A 15534-nucleotide genomic window follows, 5' to 3' on the forward strand; every position below is an offset into this window, starting at 1 on the left:
AGCTTTTTTTTGTGTTCAGGGAGAAGCACCTACTGACCAGGTCATCAGTCATACCCTGCTGCAGCCCATGGCCCGCTTCACATCAGCTCCTTGCTGCCTGGCTAGCCAGGACGTCATCCAGTCCCCCCACAAGGCACGCAGCCAACGCGCTGACTCGGTGAGCAGACCCACCGCAGGAGCTGGTCAACACACCAGGATTTGCCCTTGCACGAAGGCTGTGAGTGGGCAGATGAAGCTCACTTACACACACCACAACAAGAAGCAGCTCTTACTGCTCAAGATGACTTATACAGGAATTTTCCAGCAGCAGTTAGTGCGCTACAGGTCCACACGCTTTCATAACTTCTGCACAGAAGGCCTACTAGCATGGACCAAGTCCCATCAGCTCAGGCAGCTCCATGTTTCGAGCAGGGGAGAGCCAGTGAGATCAGGGCACTGCCACGAGGCCCCGTCAGGCACTGGGCAGTCCCTTGCCACACGGACTCGCGTTCCACCAAGCACCCCCCGACCACCCACCCACCACGTGCACACAGAGGAAGAGGGCGTTACAATCCCTGCTGTACGAGCGCGGCACCCAGCTCCACAGAACCAGCCAGGTACCGGGGCCTCACCCAGCAGCTTAACATCACGCTACCCAAGGGGATAGAGAGGAAAACGTTTGCTACCGTTTCTTCTGCAGAGCGGAGAAGTTTTTTTTGAAGGTAGGGCTGATCTGGTTAAGTAGTTCCACCAAGGAATGACTAAGAAAGCTGGGGTTTGCAGGTTTGGGATTGAAGTTGTATGCAGTAGACCTGCAAGAGGAAAGAAACAAGCTGTTGTCATAGCTGAGACTTGCCACCCCCCAGGAACTTGCTACACAAGTGAGAGCCTTCCCAAATAAGCACTGCATTAAAGGCCTGCGTAACACGTTGCTGTCTGTAAAACGGGGACCAAGTGGCACGCAGGCAGAAGGACTGCAGGCCCCGCTGCTGCCCGGCTCTCACCAGTGGAGATGCAATCAGTAATTCAGTACCTGGACCCGAATGCAGTGGGCAGCAAATTTCATTCGGACCTTTCTTCAGCTACCACTAGGTTTAAGAGAGGCTCATATTTTTATAGGAAGGAAGGACTGATTTCACAAAAGAGCTTCCCAAACGCATCACAAGGGCCTCTGCTTAACAGAGAACCCAACTGGAATGGCACCAACGACACCAGACAGCCAGAACCCTCTTAGGATACCGAATCTCCCTGCCGAAGGGCTGAGCACTGACCTGCCAGGGCCACAAGCACAGACTCCCCTCCCCAGCTCACATTTTGCCAAGCCCAAGCAGGCCACTTGTTCCGTGTTCTTCGTGCCACTTGCTCTCCATGGACCCATACTTAGATGTGCATCTCTTGACTTGTTATTTTTGACACACTATTTACTTATTAACAGATCTGGGAGAAAACCATAGAATAGAAACTGCCTTCTACAAGCCAGCTCAACACACAGCACTTTCATTTCATAATGGGGCAGAATGTAGAAATGTACTTCATCTTCATCTTCTTTTCAAATACAGCCACTGTTACGCTCCCAGGCACTGTACGGTCAGCTTTAACAGTCCCTCATAGACACTACAAAAAAAATTGCTAGTCAAATCCGTGCCCAGGTTACAAAGTGCTTGCGGACTGTTCTTCTCCTTGAGGGCAAAATGAGCTAGTTACAATGGTCGGGAAGGAATTCCCTCCCGACTGAAAATACTTTTAACTAGTTGATGACATTATGGGATGTTTCAACTTTCCCTAAAGCATCAGGCATTTATCCACTGTGGAAAAATGGTACCGGGCATAACTAAAGAGCCCAATCCAGTATAACAACTCCTACAAACCCCATGTGAGCAGTGAATTCAAATAGGCTATTTTCCACAGGGAAGAAAAAAGAAAAAAAAAGCAGCAGCATGTTTCTTTGCAGGTTCTTTTCCAGTTTGGTATTGCAAGCTCCCTCCTGCAGGGCCTGACAAGAGAAATCCTAGTTACTCACTGATTCAAGTAAAATCCTCTAGTGGATGCAGTGATACTGACGTGTCGATCCTCCACTGTGATCACGTATAAATACATGAGGTCCCCATGCATTTTCCTGTTGCCAGGTGGAGGGTTCCAGCCACTCATCGTCAATACCTTTAGGCACTGCAAAGGCTACAGAACACAACAGAAACATTTCCTGTCAGTAGAAATTAATACCCCTGTGTTACAGAGACATCTGATATACAAGCCAAAGTCCTTTTACCTGCTGCCCCTCTTGGTTCCAGAAACAGAGCTTACAAAAGAATTGGTCTCAAGAGCATAGCCTTCCCCAAGCTACTTGCAGTCCACTACTATGCTTCTGAGTTTGCTGCCTTTCACAAATAAGACAGGTAAAAACAGACATCCTGGGCCTCTGGGCTGCACAACACATGGATTTCTTGCCGTACTGGTTTTCAAATGGCAGCTTCTAAAACTGGAATCCAAGTGCAAGGGCATGGGAAACCTAAGGGTAATTCACAGCGATCTGCAGATCCTGCCTCCACGACTCTACAGAGAAACGCAGCCCTCCCTTCCCTGCCACCCCTCCCCAACACGGCTGGCCACTTTGTGCTCTGCGGATGTCCAGACCGTGTCCAGTGCTTTGCACACAAGCTCCTGGACTTTATTCTCTCGGCTAAGCAGTGCTATTCCAGCACTCATTAAGCATCAAGCAGAGCAAATCCCAAAGTCCACCTTCAGTGCAGCTCCCAATTCCTGAACACCACTTTGCTGCAAGGTACGTGCTGATAGCCATTTCGAGCACACAGGAGAACTCTACCTTCCAGTCTCTGTTCTGGGGCTGAAGGGCACACAGGGGTCTCTCTTTGCTACCTGGCAGGATATGTTCAGGAGGGGTGCAGTCAATTTGTTCCATTTCGGTACCTTTTTTCTTCCGTTTTCCACTGTCTGGAGCAGAGACACACAGAAAGTCAGTGCTGCAAGACAACACTTCATCCTCCAGTAATTATTCAAGCAGGAGTGCAGAAGTGCTCAGAGAGAGTTTCTCTGCACTCCCGAATGAGGTGGGACAGCTGATCGTCACAACGTGTTTTAATGAAGCAAGGAGTCAGGGGAATGAAAACTGACCACACTAGGGAAGCCTTTTTGCCCCTTACCTCCCAGGTCTCCTTCAGTGAAGACGCTCAGGAATGACAGTGAATTACAGTCCACGCCATTGAAAGCATCTGATGGGTCAAGACTCTTCAGAAGGTCCCGAATGTGACGCACATGTATCCTGGCTTCTCGCACTGTGTACGGCTCTGATAAACAGAAAGGGAGGAAATAAACTGCAATCACACAGTTGCTTACTACTTTAGCAGACAAGTCTCAAAAAGGAACAACAGGGAAGCGCTGCCAGGTAGCCAAAACCACTCCCTGCTTGTTCCCTCCTGAAGTCTGAAGGAACTTGCCTTCCACCACCTTTAGCAGCGAGCCCTCCTGCAGTCCTTCAATAGTTTTCAGCTCAGCGAAGTTATCGAGGACGTTGCCATCAAGCTGCAGAGAGAAGCAAGTCCGGTGGCAGGTATCTTCACGGTCCATCAAGACTTGGTGGATCTCTTGCACCATCTCTTGAGGAGAGACCTTAAGAAGGCAACAACGCAGCCAGTTATTGTCAGCCAACTGTCAGAAGGCTGCTTCTGTCCCTGCCGGAGGACGCAGACCCCTGTGGCAGGGCGAGTCGCCCCAGCTCCAACCCCCAGGCTGGGCACCCAGAGGCGTCGCAGCCTGGCGCTGCGCTGAGCACAGGGCAGGGCTGGAGCGCAGCCAAGGAACCGAACGTGGGGGGAACCCAGGGGCTCGTCCCTCAGCCATCCCCACCGCATGTTTGTGGCGAGGTTCTGAACGACACAAGCGGAGGACAGACCGCTTCCTCCGCTCGGTCTGCCCCCGGGCACGCAGCTCCTGAAACACAGGAACCGCCCCGGCTCACGCGCCAGGGCTGCGCTCCTGCCGCCTGCTCTGGCTCCAGCACCACCGACGCTGCTCTCGAGCTATGAGGACTCAGGGCAGTTTACATAAGCTGCTGTAAACAGCATGGGCTGCTATTATTAGCCTATTAAAACTAACAGCCAAAGAGATTTAGAGAAAGAAAAAAGCCGGGCTGAAACACAGCTAGTTCCACAGGGGACGTCACTTCACTGCACTCTCTGCTGGTCCTGGGGAGATAAGGCTTCCCCCCGGGTTTAGGCTCAAAATGCCTCCCCCCAGAATGAAAAATGCTTCGTCCAAGTGGTTTTCAGCGCAGTATCGAGCTAAATCAGAGTATCGGCCAGGCATGTCAAAGCCTGTCCTCATCTGGCAGCACGTGTTGCCGCCCACGTGATGCCGTGCCGCATCCAGCAGAGCTCTCGGGGAGGGGAAGGGAAGGGGAGGGGAGGGGAGGGGAGGCTGCATCGCTCTGTGAGCCCCAGGCAGGTGCACGAGCTCCCTGAGCAGTGCGAGCGCGTGTCGCTGTGCCAAACCCAGCGCAGCCAGGAGGTGCATCGTGCCAAAACCTCTGAGCAGGCAAGAGGTTTCCCCTTCCGGAGTCAGGCCCAGAAGTCGTGTTTACACCTCCCTCCTTCAGAACAGCCCAGCAGTGGGAACGCCACTTCCCCTGTGCTCAGATCCGAGCCCCGTGGAGAACGACGAGGGGCAGCTCCCCCTTGCCGAGCTGCCCCTGCCCCCGTCGCCTCCCGTCCCCCCCCAGCCGGCCGAAGGCAGGCAGGTACCTGCAGCGAGAAGGGCTCTATCCCCGGCGCGCAGATCTTGACGCTGAATCCCGTGTCCTGTATGACAATGACCTCCTGGTCGTTCCCATCTTCCCCCGCGTCAGCCTCCTCGTGGCCGTTCTGCCTGGCGTCCTTCTCGCCCCTGAGGCTCTCGTGCGGCGCGCTGCCGTTCATGAGTGCCGTGCCAGACGGGTGCTCTGCGGGGAGAGGGGGGTTTAGAGCGCGCGGGGGAGACCGGTTCCAGTGACACCACCGTGCTCCGGCCAAGCAAACATTTCATCCTGCAACTGGTGTTTACTGGAGGTAGGTGTGCCAGGCCCTGCCCTCCTGCCCCTCGGCGCAATTAGCGCACTCTCGCTCCCTGCAGGGTTTGCATCTTCCACAAACCCTGTGCGGAGGGGAGGGAAGGAAAGCAGGAAGGATGGGTCAGTGTACAACGCGTTCGGCTTAGTCTTAAGAAGCCTCTTAATTAAAAGAAACGGGGGTGTGGCGCTCTGCAGCCCGCAGGCAGCTGTAACCCCTGCACCAACACGTTGCGCAGCTCCCAGCGCTCCTCCTGGCGCGCTGCTCGGCGGGGGGGTGCTGCCGGGCTGCTCCCCGGCACCAGGCGCCCCCACCCCCCGCGCCCAGCCGCCCTGTGCCCCCAGCACGCCTCACAGCGACCCCGGGGTGCCAGCGAGGCTCTGCCTCAGCACTTGTAGTTGAGGCAGGTGATGACATTCCCGGCACGCGTTTAGACGGATGCACCCCCGGGATGGGGAGCACCCCACACCTCCCTCCCCCCTCCCACGAGGGTTTGTTCTCTTCGTGAGCCAGGTGGAGAGCAGTGGGGAGCGGACACGATCTAGGAAGCCGCAGGTCTCCTTGCGCAGCCCGGACCCACCGAGCTGGGCAGGGGACCAGCACGTCGCTGCGCCGAGGTGCGGACAGGGCGAGCTCCAGCTGGTGCCGTGGGAGAGCTGCCCGCTATGGCCCGGGGAGCAGGGCCCCTCTGACCCGCGCAGGTCTCAGCACAGCCGCCCCCCCCGAGCACAGGCGCGGGAACGGCCTCAGGAACGGCCTCGAGAGGCTCCTGGGGTCAGCGCTGCCCGGAGCCAGGTGAGCACCCGAGGCTGCGGGGTGCGCCTCGCCGCCCTCCTGCCAGCTCTGACAGCCAGCGCTGCCCCAAGCCTGGAAACAAGAAGCTAAACCTGAACCAAAGAAAGAATGCTCGTCGGGCAGGTAAACGCTCTGGTTTAACACCAGTGATGCTTTTTCAGCTGGGTTTTACAGATCAGACACATTTTGATGAAAACGGCACGTTTTGTTTCAACCCCAACTCGCAGCAGCGAGGTGAGCGTGCCCGCAGGACGCGGCGACGCTCGGTGCCCCAGCTCCTCCTGCCCACGGTGCCCAGGGCCGTGCTGCGGGCAGCGAGCACTGAGCCGTAACGCCGTGTTCTCATCCCTGCTCCCGAGCACAGCACGGACAAACCCCGAGCGCACACAAGATTAAAGCGTCAGGAGAACGGGCTAAGCCCAAGAGAGGAGGTGGCCCGGACACTGCTTCATGGGGAGGAACAAACGTGCGCTCGCCTGAGCTGCATTCAGCCTGCTGCAAAGGCTAAGTAGGAGGATTACGTTTCATCCTTGCACCTGCACGGCGAGTACACGCCAAGGTGACAGGCACTATTTCAGTCACGCTTCCTATTTATAGGGAGCCTACAGATGTGGTGGGCACCTCGTGAGCCAGGCAGACAGCCCCGGCACGAACGGGGATTTGCATCTGCGTCTGAATATTGCTGACTGCACACACCAGGAAGGGGTCAATATGACGGACCGTGGGGAGTTTTCGTTAATAACTAATTAGTGTTCACATAAATCTTCTAAACCAAAGTCAGTCACTAGCTTCCCGATGACAGTATCAGAAGATGTTGCAGCAAAGTAGCCTGGTACAGAGGGTGGGAGAAGCGACAGTGCCAACAGAATGTGTTTCTGACTGCGAGCTCCGGTTCCATTCAAGGGCACAGGTCCTGTCGTTCCCTCCCCAGAGGTACTTCCAGGTGCTGAGAGCCCCACACGGCCTCCTTGCTGCGAGGCCTGAACACCTCTGGCGGCACGGCAGAGGCACAAACAGCAAACGAGGCACCGAAACAGCAGCCGGGCAGCCCCACGTCAGTGTCACTGCAGCACCCCCGGCAAGCCACCAGCTACACCGAGAGCCAGCGACTGAGACCCAACTCGGCCGCCACACAGGGACTGAACGACACCGCAGTGCCACAGAGGCCAGGTTTGACCTTGAGACCCAAGCAGCAGCAAGCCGAGCTGCTTGTGCCCAGGAAGCCGGGGAAGGGACAACAGCCGGCCCAGCTGGGCTCTGGCCCCGGCCCCCTTCCTCACCTCCACCCCGCTGCGAGTGAAAACAGAACCTGTGTCCCCCCCTCCTCCCTCCCACCCCATCCCACGACCGTACACAGCCACCCCGACACCGCCACGGGTGTAGAGGGGCTCCAGCTACACCAAGCCCAACGGAGCGCCACTGCAGTGAGCACCTAGAGGCGGGAGCTTCTTCTTCTTCCTCCTCTTCTGGGGCTGCCTGGAGGGCAGCACGTGCACCGCCACGGGGCTGGGGCCCCCGCTCAGCCTGCCGCCGGGGCCTGCGGCGCGGTCAGTCTGCGCAGAGCCAGCGCTCAGTGTCCCTGCTCTCGGACGCCTTCTCCCCGCAGAGCCCGGGCGGTGTGACCGTCTGCTGGACGCGGGGGCTTCTCCCCCCGCCTGCTGGCTCCACGCAGCGGCCGGGGCCAGGCCGCGGGCCGGGGGGAAGCACAGCACGAGCCGCACCGGGCCCCGCGGTCGAGCCGCCGTCCTCAGGTTTCACGTGGCTCTGGCAGGCCTCAAGCAGCGCGGCGCGATCTAACGGCCCCGCCGGCCCTTCCTCAAGGTCGGCTGGAAGGACGGCTGCGGCACGCGATGCCCCTGGCCGCTGGAGCGGGCCGGCAGCACCACCGCCAGCTTTCCAGCAGCTGTTATCGCAGGCCGTCACTGCTGCTTCTTCGCCCTTGGCCTCCGGCGAGTCCTGGATGCGTTCGGCGCGTTTCTGCAGGCTTCCTGCCGCCGCCGCGCTGGGGATGACGTCGGGGTACGGCACGGCGCCCCGGGAAGCTTCCGGCACGTCGGGGGAGCCGGCGCGGCTCGTGGGAGGCTTTGGTAAGAGCGGCGACCGCTCATCGGGCAAGCTAAAGCTGCGTGTCTGGAAGATGAGGTCGGTGACATGCCTGCAGCAGTTCACAAAAATGCTGTTCCCCATGATTATAAGCAGCCTGGCTCATACAACACTGGATTGGAAAAGTCAGTTTTGTTTGCAAATCCCTTTTTGCACACACATATTTAAGTCCCCACAAGGCGAATTCTTGCTCACCCTCCCTGGTTCGGGTCCGTTCACGTTTGCAGCCAGCCAGACTCTCCAAAGGAACTTCTTACATGGTCCCGAGGTGAGAGGGAGCACAGGGCCAGTGCGGGGCTCAGGTCCGCATCCCGGAGGTGCCGGAGCACACACCCGCGCCTCCTCCGCAGGCTCTGCTGCTGGCCTGCCAGCAGCTCTCCCGACGTCCCGCTCAGTGACCTTCACCCGCCGCACATCTTCGCCCCGCCACAGCGGCCCAGCGACGCGGCCCCGCAGCAGCCGCTGAACGCTCCCAGCTCTGCCCGGCGCCCCAGCAGCGAGCCCACGAACCTCCGGCCGTGCGCGCACCTCCCAGGCTCTGCAGGCGCTCTCTAAGAGCAGACGCTCGCCCGATTGCTTCGGTCCCCGAGCTCGTTATAAATAGACGGCTGGTATCAAGTGCTGAACCAGTGCAGCATGGGACAAGCGTTAGAGCTCCCCAGCTCTGCCAAACTCGTAGGCAGGCGAGACGCGTTGAATTACAAGGAGGGCACTCTCTGTGGCTGCCTCGGCCGGGCACGGCCGCCCATACTGAGCAGGCAGGCATAAAGGGCCTGGGCAGCAACTACGAAGGCGTTCCCAGACACATTTTCTGTCCTCTCACGCTGCTCCGCTGTACCAAACAAGCCAAAAAACCACACAGACAGCTCCCCTCAAACCACTCCTCTCTGTTATTTCAGTAAATCCAACAACTGGTGCAGGGATTACAGAGCCCGAGATTTGTGGAAGCGACAAGTGCTGGTGAAACCCGCGGCCCCTGCGCGCACCCAGCCCCTCGCCTTCCCCGGCCAGCACCACCACCATCACGCACAAGCCTGCCGTGCGCTCGGCGGCGCTGCACATGCGGGAAGGAGCCCACATCTCCACCGAGGGGAAGAAAAGCGCCACAGCCCGAGTAGAAAAAAAAACAGAAAACTCAAAACCAGAATGAAATCAGGACTACAGAGCCCGCGTAACCACCTGCCCAGCGCCGACACCCGGACAAGGAGACTCGTCTCCGAAGGAGGCCCCGGGAAGGCTGGAAGCTGCGCCAGAGCCTCATGCTCCGTCAGCCAGCCTGCCAAGGGTTGAAAAGCAGACCGAGAGCTCTCCAGTGCAAGTCAAACCCCTGGCTAGCTTCTGTTCTTCTCTTCAAAGAACAGAAAGAGGAAACAGAAGAAGAATCTTCTGTTCTGTTCTGTCGCTCTGACAGCTTCAACTCTCTCCTCACCTGCAGACCGCAGCACCATCCAGGTGCCCTGCAGCCTCGGCTCCCCGTGGAGCAGCAGCTCAGGTTCGAGCGAAGACGAGCCCAAATTCAGTTTCATTTTAAAGCAGATCACCTAAAGTACAATTTGCTGCAATTAATTAGATCACTAAGTTTAATGGTGCTATTTATGCTTAAACAAAGTTTACTTTTCCCTTTAATAGTCACATAAACCCAGCCTAATGAAGCAGCTATTGTGCTCATCAGCTGGAGACACCCGTTTCTCCGAGGAGGAGGCCAGGTCAGATGGGTGGCTGACGCTGTGCAATGGTTCACATGCGATGATCTGCAGCGATAAAAGAAATTAAGAAAAAGCAATACAGCACCAGCCCGTACTAGTGGCGCAATGGGATTTTAGGATGTAGAAATAAGACTGCCAGCATGCCCTGTGCTTGGGAGGCACACCAGGCAGAAAAGCTAAGCCACCCATACTCAAAGGGGATTACACGCACCCCTCCCACTCCCATCTTCCCACCCCCTGCAGAGTGCTGACCTAAGTGCGGGCTGACACTACCAGGAGCGCCGAGCGCAGGCTGCAGCAGCTGCAGGAGCGCGGCGAGGACAGCACGCGCGGCTTCTGCTGGGCAGCGCTGCGAGCCCCTGGGCAGGAGACGCGTTCGGGTGCCACGCAGCTGAGCGGCACTGCCTCCGCTGAAGCCGAAGGAAGTGCGGCGCAGCACGTGCTAGCTTCAGCATGCGAAGGCCGCTGCTGGTCTAGCGAATGCAAATTAAATTTCAGCCTAACAATAAATTAAACAAAGCTAATGGCTTACTGAACCCAAATAAATTGACTAAATTAATAGCCGTTAGCATCGCAGAGAGCCCTAGTGGAAAGGCCTCGGTAGGACAGCCTGCCAGGGAGATGGGACACGGCACAGATGTGCCTCCCACATCCCCGCAGAGGAAACCACAGCTTCCCAGAAACTTTCGGTGCTCCTTTAGCACAACAAGCACTTCTTTTAATAAGAGCCCACAGTGAAGCTTATAGCTGCTCTCCAGCCGTCATTAAACTCAAATTGGCTTTAACCCACCTGTGGGAAGAGCTATAAGCACTGCCCTTATTTTTCAGCAGCTTCTCAACACCCAGGTTTGGCTGGCACGGGGACAGCAGCAGGCTGCACTTTGTGGCTGCCTTTGACGATGGCCCCGGCCCCGCTGCTCTGCGGCCCCACGGGGACCACCTGCCCCACGGGGAGCAAGCGGGGAGACTGCTCAGCCCTGCGCACCCACAGCCAAGTCTGGCTGGATAGACCCAAACAACCTAAGCCACATTCCAGTCTACTCAAAAGTCTGTGGCTTTTTGTATTCTCCTGATGCTGGGACATCTGCACTGCAGCTGCGCCCCAGGGCGCTCCCGGGGTCCCCCAGCAGCTGGCTCAGGCGCTCCAAGCCAGCAGGACCTCGTGCCCTGCATCTGGCAGCTGCAGTACCCATGCTCGCTCTCCACGCCTGGGAACGACGTTTAAGCCCATTCGTACGCTTTCTGTCCAGCCAAAGCTTTGGAAACTTAGTTCTGAAACTAGCTGGTGAGGTGCCTGCTGCAGCAACGTGCACCTCAAACACCACAGGAACCGGGAGCAAAGATCGACACCAACCAAACCGTCCGTAGCGCTAAGAAACCGCCTGCTGGATTCCCAGAGAGAAGAGCTGGTCAGAGCAATCCCACTTCAGACATACCAGGAGTAAGTCGATATTTCCCTAAGCACGTGTATTTTATTCTGGCGTGTACCTTAGTTTCAGAAAACTACTGAAACACCAGAAGCCCAGGACAGGTAACTACCCCATTAAACTCTGCATGCAGTCGACCAACAGATCATCGGGCTCCGAGACAGAAGCACCGAGCTGGGCAGCAACGCTTTGTTTTAGAAAGGCGCCATTAACTTCAACGTTACTGGGACGTACGGAACCAGTCGCTGCACTGCCCCACCGGCCCTTCCCCTCGGGGCCGCCCCAGCCGGCAGGGCAGCAGCAGCCGGAGCCCAGCAGCAGCAGGAGAGCCACCCGCTTCCAGGAGGCATCAGCACCGCCGCCCTGGGAACAGCCGCGCTCTGTGCGAGTCCTGCTCCCGCGGACTGGTTTTACTTCTCAAATGCAAATAGAAAAATGCATGAACTTCAGACCTTTCAAAGCTTCTAGAAACAACAGCTTTCTAGTACAACCGACAGAGCGCAACGCGAGGAGGCAAACGGAGCGCTGCCAGGTTTAGTCATTTACAGACGGCTAAGACAAACAGTTCTCCGCAACGCAAAGTTGTTGTTACTGGGCATAAGGCAGGTACGCGGCTGCATTTCTCTGCGTGCATGTTCCTGACCTACTTCCACTCTTCAGCCAGGAAACCCAGGAGCAAGGCTGCTTGGGCAGGGCAGCGAGCTTCTAGGTCTGCAAGGGGCACCTCGACGGCCATCCCGCGGGCAGAGCGGCTCCAGGCATCATCCCCTCGGGGGTCCCTCCCCAGCCTGCCACTCGGGTGCCGTGTTTGTCATGGGCCTTTCTTTAACCCTGCAGCGCTGAGCAGATTTCTCTTGCGGGAGATTCTTGCGGATTTCTTCCTCCAGTTCTCCCTCTGAAGTCTGTTACAACCGCACTGTTAGAAAACCCAACCGCCAGCAGTTCAGCCCTTCCCAAAACACCAGCAAACCTCCAAGGTCAAGCGACCTGACAGCCACAGCAGATCCCCAGATTAACAATCAGTGCTCTGACCTTGTCACCAACGGACAACTACGCTCGCCTCCACAGCAGTTTTCCCATCAATACCTTCGTTCTCCACCCCTGCAACAGAAAAGGTGGACAAATACATGGGGGGACGGGGAAGAACAGAGACAGAGGGACCTAGTTAGAAACAGCAGATCTTCAGGCAAGGCAGTGATGAAAAGGATTTTACACCAAGCAGACACACCACTGAACCTGCACAAGACAAGCTTGTTCTAAGGCAATGACAACTGCAGAAACAGAAATAGTCCAAAAACGCTGCACACAACCGCTGCCTTTTGATCTTGTGCTAGTTAACAAGAAAGGTAACTTAACCCGTAACTGCCCTTCCTAGCAGTCCCTACAGGTACCTAAAGCATTCACGCTTCTGTGTTTCTGCTCTCAGAAGGAGAGAGCAGCCCCAGCACTGGTGTCTACCTTGGAGGTGGAGACAAGCAGCCGGCAGCCCTCTCGCCTTTTAAGAGGAGAGGGCATCCCTCAGGTCTCGATGCCCACCATCACAGAACGTGTTTCCTCAGCGAGGAGCCCACTCGGAGCCTGCCCACAGCAAAGCCGCAGCGAGTGCCTCCTTCGGGCAGCGCAGCACGCCCGGACCGGAGCCACGGGCAGGCAGCGGTGGGCGCGCAGAACCGGGCGCTGGCCTTCCCCTGCGGAGAGGCCTGGGAAGCACGAGCCAGCACTGCCGATGCCGAGAGCCCCCTGCACGGGGGTGGGGGCGACTGGCTGCAGGCCCCCACAGGTCCCCCCTCCCCACAGAACCCCGGGCACCTGCCAGCTTCATCATGCTAACACGGGGAGGATTTTTCCGCCTCCCTCCCTCCCCCAGCAATCAGCTCACACTTTGAACAGCAGGGATTACGCAGCGTAACTTTTTAACCCAGTTGCTGGAGCTGCACACTTGGCACCCATTAAAAAACAAAAAAAAACAGTGCGGGGGGGGGGCGGCTCTCAGCGCTGCATTCCCCACACACTTGAATTACTGCCAGCCTGCTCAAACGCCAATGAACTTTGCTTTAGGTGACAAACTTCAAAAATTCACCTCGCCACCATAAAAACAGGGGAGGGAGGAAGTGGCAGGTCACTCGCTCAGTCAGTGCGAGGGGCTCTCTAGCCACGACGAAGGGCAGCCCCGGAGCACCGGGTTTTTACCTTTCTCTTGTAAGCTACAGATCAGAGAAACAGGCTGAGCCTGAGAGCAGCGCTCAGCACAGTAACTCCTCGGAGACAAACCGCACCACGCTCAGGAAATCCCAGACCCCCAGGAGCCCGACACAGCCCGGGCCCGCAGCCCCCGCTGGGACAGGGCACAGGAGCTGGGACAGGAGCAGGACACAGGACAGGGCCAGGAGGGCTGCGCCTCATCCTACACGCGGCCACCCAGCCTCCCTGATGTCAAGCTACAGCAGCCTGCCAGGAGTTAAAACACGTTGCTTTCAGGCAAAATCTCCCGTGAGCTGCCTGCCCTTCCCAGGAAAAAACAAGCACTCGTGTTTGAGCATTTCCTGCCCGTGCTGGCGATCCTCACGTTTTAGTTTTCCCAAGAATTCCCCTGCCTCTCGCCCATCACCGAAGCGGCTGCCAGCGCCTGGGAACGCGGGCACCGGAGACCAGGCCAGAGGTGCACGCGCCGTGCCCGCCTCTCGTGGCCCGCAGAGAGGCCGCCCGGAGAAGTTCCCTCCGGCAGCCTCCGCCTGCGGCCAGCCCCGCGCCGGCACACGGAGGCCGCCGGTGCCGCGGCCCAGGCGGGAGGCGAGGCTGCAGCAGCCCGGTGCGGCCGAGCCAGGCCCCGGGCCCCGGCCGGCAGCAGGGCCGCGGGCAGGCCGGGGCTGGGCGCTGCCGGACGGGCCCCGGCGGCCTCCCCCGAGCGGGGCCGGCCCCAGCCCGGGCTCCTCCACGGCGGGGCCCCGGGGAGCGCCCGAGCAGGGCCCGCCCGGCCCCGCGGCCGCCCCCGGCCGGGGCGCGGGGCCCTCAGCGGCCGCCCCCGGCCCCCCCGCGGCCGCGCCGCGCCGCGTCCCGCTGAAGGTGACCTTCACGGGGCCGGGGCTCCCCGCGCCGCCGCGGGCAGGGCCCGGCCGCCCCCGCCGCCGCCCGGCCCCCGCGGCCCGCCCGGGCCCGAGCCCGGCGGCGCCGAGCCCCGCCGCACGGCCCCGCCGCGGCCCGCGGCCCCGAGCGCCCCCCCCCCGCGGCGCGGCGGCCCCGCGGACGGCCCGGGCCTCGCCCCCCGCCGCCCCCGGGGCCGCTCGCTCGCAGCCGCCGCCGGGGCGGCCCCGGGGCCCGGCCCCGCCGCGGGGAGCGGAGCCGGCGGCCGGGGCACGGCGGGGCGGGCACCGCGCCCCCCGCCCGCACCGAGCGGGGCCGGCCGGGCCGGGCCGCCACAGCCCCGGGCCCCTTCCCCGCGCCTGCCCCGGCCGCGGGGGGAGCGGCGCCCCCGGCCCGGCCCGGCCCGGCCCGGCGCCGCCAGGCCCGGCCCCGCCGCCCGCGCCCCCGCCAGGCCCGGCCCGGCGCCCCCTTACCGGGGCGCTGCTCGGCCTCGGCCGGCCTCCTGCCGCGGGGCCCCGGCTCCTGCTGCTCGGCGCCCTGCGCGGCCGGCACGGCGGCCGGCGGCATCTCGTCCGCCTTGATCACCATGGGCGCCCCGCGCCGTGCCCGCCGCGCCCGCCGCGAAGGACAGCGCCGCTCGGCCCACGTGGTGCCGCGGCCCCGCCGCGCCGTGCGGCCCGGCCCCGCGCCGCCGCGCCTTAAAGGGGCCGCGCCGCGAAACGCGCCGGGCCCGGGCCCGGCCCCCGCGCAGGCCCCGGCCCAGGCCCGGCCGGGAGCGGGGAGCGGGGAGCGGGCGGCGGGGAGCGGGGAGCGGGCGGCGGGAGCGGGAGCGGGCAGGGCCCGTCCGCGGGGCCGGGCGCGAGCCCCCCCCCGGCAGCACGGTCAGGCCCCGTGGCGCGGCGCTGCTGCAGGAGGGAAGCGCGGCCGCGGCCGGGTTTCGGGCTGTGCGTGGAGGAAAGGGCAGATTTCTGCAGCGAGGTGCGAGGTGCGGCTCCGTGCTCCGGCCTGCGGGCGCTCAGAGCAGGCGTTCTGGGAAGCGTTTGGTTAAAGAATAAAGCCTCGGACGTCGTCCTGGGGAGTAGTGGGGTCGTGTAGTAAACTGCGCGCTCAAATAAAGCAGCGCTCTGTCAGACCGCTGGCGTCCGTCCCACACGGTGGCTCTCCCCAGCGGGAGCACAGCCTGCTCTTGTTCTCCACTGGTCCGCACAAGCAGAACAGCTCTGCTCCGACCAAACCGCAGCTGCGCCGGGGTGCTGAGCCCGGGGGTGCTGAGCCCGGGGGTGCTGAGCCCGGGGGCCCGGCCCTTCGCCCGCCGCCCCACAGCCTGGTGCAGACCCAGCGGGGGCCGGGACGCCGGCAGCCCCTGCACGGCCTCGAAACACACCG

General features: G+C 60.4%; 1 protein-coding gene across 2 annotated transcripts in view; it reads right to left on the minus strand.

The window, feature by feature from the left end:
* The window catches only part of CLUH (clustered mitochondria homolog), a 33934-nt gene extending 19137 nt beyond the window's left edge, over positions 1-14797 (minus strand). Inside the window, exons 1-7 of one of the 2 annotated variants that reach the window (XM_035561147.2) lie at positions 14622-14797; positions 4734-4930; positions 3432-3603; positions 3138-3281; positions 2801-2928; positions 2000-2154; positions 666-791 (exon numbers count right to left, since the gene is read on the minus strand). In XM_035561147.2, the coding sequence (XP_035417040.1) occupies positions 666-791; positions 2000-2154; positions 2801-2928; positions 3138-3281; positions 3432-3603; positions 4734-4930; positions 14622-14736 (1037 nt within the window). In that variant the 5' untranslated portion in view covers positions 14737-14797. Of the gene's footprint in view, positions 1-665; positions 792-1999; positions 2155-2800; positions 2929-3137; positions 3282-3431; positions 3604-4733; positions 4931-13633; positions 13742-14621 lie in introns of those variants that run through there. The other variant, XM_035561149.2, reaches the window with a different exon arrangement.
* Between the last annotated feature and the right edge of the window lie 737 nt (positions 14798-15534).

Source organism: Cygnus atratus, chromosome 20 (assembly GCF_013377495.2).
Source record: "Cygnus atratus isolate AKBS03 ecotype Queensland, Australia chromosome 20, CAtr_DNAZoo_HiC_assembly, whole genome shotgun sequence".
Classification (NCBI taxonomy): domain Eukaryota; kingdom Metazoa; phylum Chordata; class Aves; order Anseriformes; family Anatidae; genus Cygnus; species Cygnus atratus.